This window comes from Sciurus carolinensis, chromosome 3, assembly GCF_902686445.1.
Source record: "Sciurus carolinensis chromosome 3, mSciCar1.2, whole genome shotgun sequence".
NCBI lineage: Eukaryota > Metazoa > Chordata > Mammalia > Rodentia > Sciuridae > Sciurus > Sciurus carolinensis.
In genome coordinates, this window is record NC_062215.1 from 161,533,281 (window position 1) to 161,542,239 (window position 8,959).

The following is an 8,959-nucleotide window of genomic DNA, read 5'->3' on the forward strand; positions in this document are numbered from 1 at the left end:
CCTTCCTTTCTTAGCAGCTGCAATAAGTCAACACATCTGGGCACTGCTTCTTCTGATACCAATTTTAGGAGCCTCTGCCACTCTGCAGCAGACCTCTTGTCACCTGTGTAATGGGAGGGCACCCTGAGCGCGTGGACTGGATTCCCTACAAGTTGTTCCTATCTTACGCATCTTGTTTCTCAACAGGATTACTTGTGCTTTTGTTATTTATGTTTCTAAAATTAATTAATCCTTTCTCAATAAATTTCCTTCTGGATTAACACACTAGAATGTGCTGATTTTTTCTTGCAACTTTTGGAAATTTGTTCTCCTGAAGACCAAGGCCCCCAAGCAGAGTCAGAACTGAGGCTAGAATGACTGCTAGACTCAATTCAGTACACTAGAGCCCAGAGAAAGGATTCCAGGTCAAACATAGTGGGGAGATGGTCCTGTCTCCATATGCCCTACCATGAGAATCAGGAGGAAAAGGTACATAAAAGACCTGTGCAGCTTTTTTGGAACAGGGAAACCTCTTTAGTATAGTATTAGTAATTAATAAAAATAGGTAATATTTAATGAGTGTGGACTCCAATGACCTCTTCAATCTATTTCAGTAGGTAATTGTGATTTTGTTTTGCTTCGTTTTTGCTTTTTATTCAACAACAACTTTATTGATAATAAATAACTCAAAGGGATCATCAAATCTAATTTTGCTCATTTTTATATGTGTAAGATCAAAATAAAACCTCATCAAAAGGAGAAAAATCTAATCAATTAATATTTTTAGCTAAAAGGCTGATTGCTAAGGGGCTAAGTAGCACTGATGGCACTTTATAGGGTGAAAACTTGATGATAATGTATTGAGAATAACAGCTGAGCATGCATATACCCTTGATAACTGTATTTCTTTCTTCAGACTCTTACAAAACATCTGTGATGCAAAAAAAAACCTCTTTTTTCATATCAGAAATTATTAAAAATTTCTCTTTTACAAATTTGAAGTTATAATTATTGCTATTTGTTTTCCTGCTGGGAATTGCAACCAAAGCCTCTAGAAGGCTTAAGCATGCACTCTGTCACTGAGCTATAATCCCACCTCCTATCATGCTTTTCAACATATTTCCCCCCACTAAGATCTGTTTTTGTTTCACTTCAATTTCCCTCCAAAATTTAAAACCTGACATTAAAAAAAGTTTTAGCAACTAAGAATCTGTAAATGATCTCAGCTTAATAACTGAAACTCTGCAAATTCTCAAATGGCACGTCAAGGAAAAGGTGGATTTGCAGAAATCTCTCTTGAGCCACTTCGCATTTCTGGCCCCTGCTCATCCCATGCCTCACCAGTGGATGCAGACTGCAGGGTTACGTGTCTTTCACACTTCCATTCCCCTCGACCATTGCCTGTGCACAGGCACTGCAGCAGGTTTCCTTGATTATCCTTCTTGCTCCAGGTATCTCCAATTTTATAGGATGTCCTTGTGTCCTGATCATTGCATCTGTCTGTTTCAGAAAAGAAGCATTTAAATATATAAATCAGGTCAAGATTGCAAGTGCTTAATTCAAACCAAAAAAGGAAGACAGTAGTTTAATATTTGGTAACCCACATTTCTGTAATATGTTTAGATTCAGTTCTGGTGCTGTAGAGGTTACATTTCTGAAAGATTGGAATTGCATTTGTTAAGTGGAAAGGTCATTGGGAGGTTCTGACTAATTCTACCTCTCTGTCCGCCAAAAAACTTGTTCATCATCTTTCATTAGTCTTTTAAAACACCCTTCACACTGTTCTTTTAACCAAATTCAATCTCGGTATTCTATTATTTTGTCTTTTTCCTTCTTAGGCTCTCCCAGGCCTTCTCTTAGTAATAATTATCTATGGGCTGCCTTTAAATAGGAACTTTCTTTAGAACACCAAAAACAACAGGAAGTCCTGCAGGTCTCCAGGGTCTCTACCAATTGCCCCAAGGAAGCTATAAAAAGACAGTAGGATCTCTTTATTCATTTGTTATGTAAAAAAATTCAGGGGAGGAACAATCTCTGACTAAAATGTTCTCTTACCCTCCCCCAAAATACCTATTTAAAAATCACTAACAAAACAGCCTCTTTTGAATTGTTCACTGTTACCACTCTAATGGAAAAGTGGGATTTTTCATGTGTAATGATAATTGGGAACTAAATTACCATTAGTCTATGGGCTCATTTATTTGGCGGACAGATTGTTTAAACTGTAATCTAGCTTTGTCCATATGCTACAAGGTGAATACAGATGATATGTTTGTGAGTCAGATATTATTAAAACTGTTGGGTTAGAAAAAATAATAATTAGATAGTTGGTGTAGGCACACACAAATCCACCAGGGGATCTGACACAAGAATGGAGGCTGAACAAAAACAAAAGTTAGATTTTGAATTTATCTTAACCTAAAATATTGCCACAATGGACTTAGGAGTCTGAGGATCATAACATTTTAAATAAATCTAATGAACCAGTAAGTTTCTGAGAAATACTTGGTCAGAATAATTGTTATGAGACTTTTGTGTGTGTGTGTGTGCTTGTTAGCAAAAGAATTTGAATTTGAAAGAGTATTTTAAGAGAATTAAGTGTTTTAAGTTAATTTAGTAAAATAGGTGCAAGATATTTAGATTTGATTTTAAATTCATTTACTACATCAATAGTTAATGATTGTTTTACATCAACAAATGCCATAGCTGCTGTCTGTTTGAAATTCTACAAAGGAGACTTGAAAACAAAGGCAACAATTTATACTTCAAGACAGTTTAAGAAGGAGCAATAAAGATTCCTGAGGCCAACTTCTCAATAGCACTAATAAGTTGGGTAAGAGATACTATCTTTAATGTCAGAGTTGACAAACTTTAACCTACGGGATAAATACCTTTTTATTTTCATCAATTTTGCTCATAAATATGCCTTATTTAAATTTTAAAGCTAAAAGGAAACCTAAACCTTTGGAGCAATATCTTCAAGGACATGATACATTTAGCAACTGAATAAATAAGATTTTTTCCTTAGTAGCTGGTAGCCTAAGGCCTTATTGAACTAAGATTGTTGTTTTCTACCTAGTCTTCTCTGATAAAGAATACATTGGCTATATATTGTCATGCACTTACCAGAGAAAACATTCGGCCTTTGGTTTTTTGGGTATAGAATTTTTCTTGACATCCTAAACTCCCCAGGGCTAATACTATATTGGATGTGTTCTAAGTGACATCATATTACTATTCTCTCTAGGAATCCAGAGAGCAGTACCTGGCCTCTTCTTCAACACAAAGACCTAATACATACTTCTAGAGGTGCAAGTGATGCGTCCGCTGCCTTCTCCCAGACAAGTACAATCCACCATCATCCAGCCTTGATAGGATTTTTCCCAGGTTTCCCCAACAACATAGGAAGTCCCAGCACCATGATCAAAACATTTCTCAGCTGTAGAACAATTTGGAAGAAAAAACAGAAAAAAAAAAAAAAAAAAAAGGTTATTTTGAATTGTACTGTCTCCCTATAATTTAAAGTGTAATGGGTAAGCAAAAAAATCCAGCCACATTTTTTTTTTAAGTGGCACTCTCTTCAGAAAGAAAGGCACACCCTGGAACCTAAGCACAGAGTAAGCAGCCAAAGCAAAAGGAAGCTCCAGTTGAACTGGCAAGGAGAACTTCTGTTCTTCTAATGAGCCCGTGGACTGCATATATTCAGCCAGTCTCAAGATTCCCACCAGCACTTGGTGTGAATAGTATGTATGTATCTAGTCTATGGGACACTCCATATGCGAAATTCCAAACTTAATTATGAATGACCAATTATGAATTATGAATAGCCTGAATAAGATGACCATAAAGCTATTTCAAATTTGGATTTCCATAAGACTAACATCAAAACAAAATAAGAAACCTCTGAATTGGGGAACAATAAGCAAAGGGAACAGAAAAAGTTTTGGACTTGTACTTATAGAGTGCAGGTGAGCATTGAGACTAAGAAAAGCTCACAAATTTTTATTTTGAAAGGAAATTGACAACATGCAACAGCACATGCCATTTTGTGTTCCAGTTTGGTGCATTTCAATAAGGCAATGTGTGAAAAGTATCATTTTTTTTCTTTGGAATAATTTATATCTTGACCAAGGAGGGATCTGAGATCAGATGTATGCATTGGGGTTTGTTTTGATTTTGCAGTGCTGGGGCTCAAATCCAGAGCCTCAAACATGCTAGGCAAGCACTTCACCACTGAGATACACAGAGCTTCAGTCCTGAGTTCAGATATGAACAAAAGTGCCTTCATCCAAAATATTTCAACTCAATCTTGTGTTTTTGAAACAAAATTAAGACTTCTGTATATGGTTAGAACTTTGTAATCTGATTTCTTTAAGAAGACTGCAGGTCATATGACATTTCATTATCTGAAATAAAATTCCCATTTCACTATTTCTGAATTGGAATTCAGATCTCCAGTCCATGTACATGTGATTTGGATTCAACCTAACATTATAGCTATGCATGGTGCACCCACCCCCACCCATTAATCACCCAAAGTCACACACCTATGGGCTTGCAGGTCCACTCTCCTTTCCCGTTGCCAAGGCACACACACTCCAACATGTAACCACCAGTCTCATGAGGTCTCCTCCAGGTATCACCAATCTTGTAGGACTGACCTCCTTCGTGGCAGCGGTCTGTTTAAGATAAAAGTCAAGGGTTGATAGAGGGGGACAGAGTTAAGGAGGAAAAAAGTTTCGTGTTCTACCCAGAATGGGCACTTATGTGGGTCAAGTGAGACACTCTTTCCTACTAGAGACAGGGAAAAGTTCACACAGCTGGTCACTCTGGTCAATTCAATTATATGTCTTTGGGCCTAAAGCACATTGGGAAACCAGAGAAATCTGAGTATCAAAGAAGAGGTGATAAATCCTGGTTCCCCAGAAAGATCACAGAAATGGGTCCCAACAGAAAAGAAAGGTGGGGAGGCTTGGCCTCCACCCATGCACAACTGGTTGAGCCTGAGGCCTCTCAGTGCAAAGGCCATCTTGGGTATAGCATTCCCATTTTCAGGTGTATAGAGAGCCTATATTTTACCCTAGAATAGGCATGTAATTTTAGTGAAAAGCAAATGGATATGTGCATATGAAGTGTGGTAATCCTGATACCTCTCTAGGCTGTTAACCCAAGAGCACATCCAAAGCTAAATTGTTCACTAGATAGTAAGCACTCTAGATCACCGATCTTAAGATTTGCCTATGAACTTTCATAAACCCTAGGTTAAGTGTGGGGAAAGTTGATTTTGTTTATTCGCAAGGTGCTGGCTTGTTCTTTTGGACAGAATCATTTAAGATGACTTCAATTTAAAAGATTTTAAAAAAGCTATATTAATAGAAAATATTGGTAACTCAATGAATCATACTAGAATGATTGCCTTAGCTTCACCAGAGTTGATGAGAATCAGCCCAGTTTCCAGTGTTCTTTGGACATACCACTGGGCTAATCATTCCATATTATCTCTGGGAATTGTTGTCTCAGAGATCTGCTTCCTGGATTAACCTATTGGTCACAAAGAAACCAGACTGTTCTGATATGCAAGAGGTCTCTGCATTGCAAACAAGAAAAGCAGACAAGACATGACTAATTCACTCTTCATGAACATCTTTCCAATCACTGCAGATAATCATATGATCAGTCTGGCCTGAAGATGCCCAGGTAGTTTAAAATAGTAACTCCCCTAAGCGCATTTTACTGAAATGGAACCCAAGAGATCAGCTTGATTACACTATGGATGCACACACACACACACACACACACACACACACATACAGGGACATTAACACATACTCATAAATTCACACACATTAAATACTTATTCTACCAGTGCTCAAAACCATCTTCTAGAAGCACAGAACCAGTTGGGTAGCCACAGAAGAGCACCTGGTCACCAGGGGTAAATAGAAAAATTCACATTTCTGAGAGTTTATCATCATTTTACAGAACATTTTCCTTACTTGCAATGGTGCAGCTTATTCTCCCTCGCCCAGCTCCAATGCAGGTGCAATCCCAGATCATGGAATCTTTAGGGCGCTCATAAGTGTCACCGACTCGGTAAGTGTTCCCAGTATACTTGTCAAAACAAGTCTCTTCAACTGAGGAAAGAAAAAGTCCCTGTGAGCCTCACATCTGTGAAAGCAATTCTGCCCCACTTTTCCATTCTTTGAGCAGCTACTGCAAGTTTAAAATGAAGTGAAGAGTTACAGACTCCACCCTTGGCACTAATAAGGCCACAGTTGTTGCATTGACAAGTTCGCAAATTTTCTGTAAATATTTCTATCAGAAAGAATTCTCAGGACAAAAAAAAAAAAAAAAAAAAAACCAAAGTAGTAGCTTAGGCTATACTGAAGAAAAGGTTTCAGATTCCAATTTGAGTCATGGCCACATAAAAAGCAGTTTGAAGACCCTCACCCCGCTCTAGGCACTGACCCTTGTTAATTCTACTAAGTATTCCCATTTTGGCCTCATTGGTGCTTCTCTAAAGGCATTGCTATAATTTATAAGAAATACATCAATGCTCTTAAGGTATGAAAACTTTGAAGTGGTTAGTGGTTTTTCACTGAACTGCAGCTGACAAATCACTTTACAATACATAGTGCCCTGAAGTGTTTTCTGGCCCATAATCTTATAGTTCAAGATCTGAGATTACTGTCTAAAAAACTTTTATAAGTTTTTTTTTGTTTTGAAAAAGGACTCACAAAATCTTTCATTTTTCTCATTAAAAACTTTGGGAGAGTAAAAGAAAAAGACAACTCTGGAAACAAGTTTGCAATACACTGCTTAAAGGTAAAAGTGGAATATGAAAAGCCCACATAAGCAGTTATAAAATGTCTAGAAAGAAAAAAATAATAGGCAATTCTATTAGAAAAATGGTGTATATATATTTTCACTTAATGCTAAGTTTAAGTAACAAGCACTGCTTCATCTACTAAAAGACAGGAGTGACATCCTCCCCCCCAACACTTACGCTCAGGTTTGCTCTCGCAGTTGAAACCTCGGCTCCCTCCATAACAGGTACACACCAAGGTGTTGCCTAGGTAGGTGCGCTCCCACTGTTGATTTATCTGATAGTGTTTTCCATTGTCAAAACAACCAGCTGTAAATAATCGAAAGAAAAAGTCATTAAATGTCCATTCCTCCTTTTTTCCAAATTATGGATTTTTTTTTTTTTTTTTTACACAATGGAATTGATTAATCTGGGCACTGAACAGAAAAAGAACATAATCACCAGAATGCTGGGAGAATTAAAAGTGACAATCTACTAAGATACAGACATAGAAATTAGTTATCCAAGGAGTTAACCACAATTTGTAAAGTGGATATTTGGATTTGTTTTTCTTTTAACTTAGCTAAAATGTTATGCAATGATGTCATTTCCATATGGCCAAGGGTCTGCATCAAAGAAATGGAAACATTCTAAAAGGTGGATAATTGAAATTAATATTTTGAAATACGCAAAGAACTTCATTCAATACCCTTTTGGAAAAATAAGTCAAGAAGGGGAACTTTAAAGTTTCCTTTAGCTAAGGCAAAGAGAGGGTGTGTCTTTGAAAAACTGGAAGAGGAATTCCAGTCTCTACTTGGTGAAGACTCCTGAGGGATCTCAGAGCAATTTGAACCAATTCTGTAACTTTCAAGTTAGTAAGAAACGAATTATTTAGCAAACCTCTTCTCACCCCCACTTGGAAAATATTTAACAAATTATTTAGTAACAAAGAAAGTAAGGAGCGGTAAGGACCACACTAATCCCAGATGGAAAACTGATCTGCACGCTTCATCTTTCTCTTTAAAGGCAAATTTTGATTAATTCACAGAAGGTCAGTCTGGACGTGTAGAATTGATGAGAACAGTGCGGGACACTGCAGAGCCCCTGTCCTCCAATGCATTATCTCCTCTTAGGCCCTCAGAACCCAACAGCCTTTTGTGTCCACAGCTGGTTTCTCTCAAAAAAGCGCGCACTCACAGCCACACATGCACACGCACGCGCGCAAAACTTCAGCCACAACTTTAGTTAGCATTAAAGTCCCTGCCCGGCCACAGCCGGTTTTCAGCCCGAGGTCAGTACTCACGCTTGCTTTGACTGACAGCCACCGGGGATTGGGGTTGCACGATTTGCTGAGCCTGCCTCTTGCTCTTCGAGGCCCAGGTGGAGGGCACCGCTGTCCCCAGGTACAGGACCGCCAGCAGCAGCAACCCGGGCCCCGGACCCCTGAGCATCTTGAGCGGGTGGGGGAAAGCCGCCCTCACCACAAAGCAAGTGGGCAACAAATTTGGTTCCCTTCGCAACCTGCGGAAAAACTCCCCTCTGATGCCTCCGAGGGGGACACGCTTCTGAGAAGGTGGGAGCCGCAGACGGGGAGGGGAACCAGTGGAAGGACCGAAGAGATGGACAGGGCGAGAGAAGTTGTGGCTGCAGTCCCTTTGCCCTCGCTCGCGCCGGGGGCTCCCTCTCCTCCCCCTGTACAGCGCGAGCGACCGAGCCCCGAGCGCCCGGGCTTATATGGGACTGTCCCCTCCGCCCCACGCGAAGCCCTGGGCGCAGGGGAGGAGGGACGGGCCCGCTTTCCCCACCCCCTCCCACCGCCGCCGCCGCCGCGGCCGCCGACCGCGCGTCGATTGGCCCCGGCTCCGGGTGACGTCACGGGGGACTGTGGGTTAGCCCCGAACAAAAGAGATGCTGATCGCCCGCCAGGGCTGGGGCAAGAGAACTTTTTTCTGGTTTCCTTTGCGGTCGTCAAACTTTTTGTGCGATGGGGGGGAGGGATGGGAAACGACTGTGGAGAAGTAGGCTGGGAGGAGAGGGGGCTGGAGGGTGTGAAGCGACTGGGGTGCAAGGCTTCCCCCTCTCTCGTCCTTTCTTTTCCTTTTTTCTTTCTTTCTTTCTTTTTTTTAATTGGGGGTGGTGGTGGTGTTTGAGGACATTGCGTCACCTCTGGGGGGA

General features: G+C 40.2%; 1 protein-coding gene across 9 annotated transcripts in view; it reads right to left on the bottom strand.

Annotated features, from left to right (window-relative positions):
* Fn1 (fibronectin 1) overlaps nt 1-8,509 on the bottom strand; it is a 63,464-nt gene extending 54,955 nt beyond the window's left edge. For 4 of the 9 annotated variants that reach the window (XM_047542993.1, XM_047542987.1, XM_047542992.1 and 1 more), the window contains exons 1-6: nt 8,088-8,508; nt 6,986-7,114; nt 5,976-6,113; nt 4,527-4,658; nt 3,281-3,418; nt 1,321-1,479 (exon numbers count right to left, since the gene is read on the bottom strand). In XM_047542993.1, coding sequence (XP_047398949.1) covers nt 1,321-1,479; nt 3,281-3,418; nt 4,527-4,658; nt 5,976-6,113; nt 6,986-7,114; nt 8,088-8,235 — 844 coding nt within the window. In that variant the 5' untranslated portion in view covers nt 8,236-8,508. Of the gene's footprint in view, nt 1-1,320; nt 1,480-3,280; nt 3,419-4,526; nt 4,659-5,975; nt 6,114-6,985; nt 7,115-8,087 lie in introns of all 9 variants that reach the window. The other 5 variants (XM_047542988.1, XM_047542989.1, XM_047542985.1 and 2 more) reach the window with 2 other exon arrangements.
* Nucleotides 8,510-8,959: the final 450 nt, after the last annotated feature.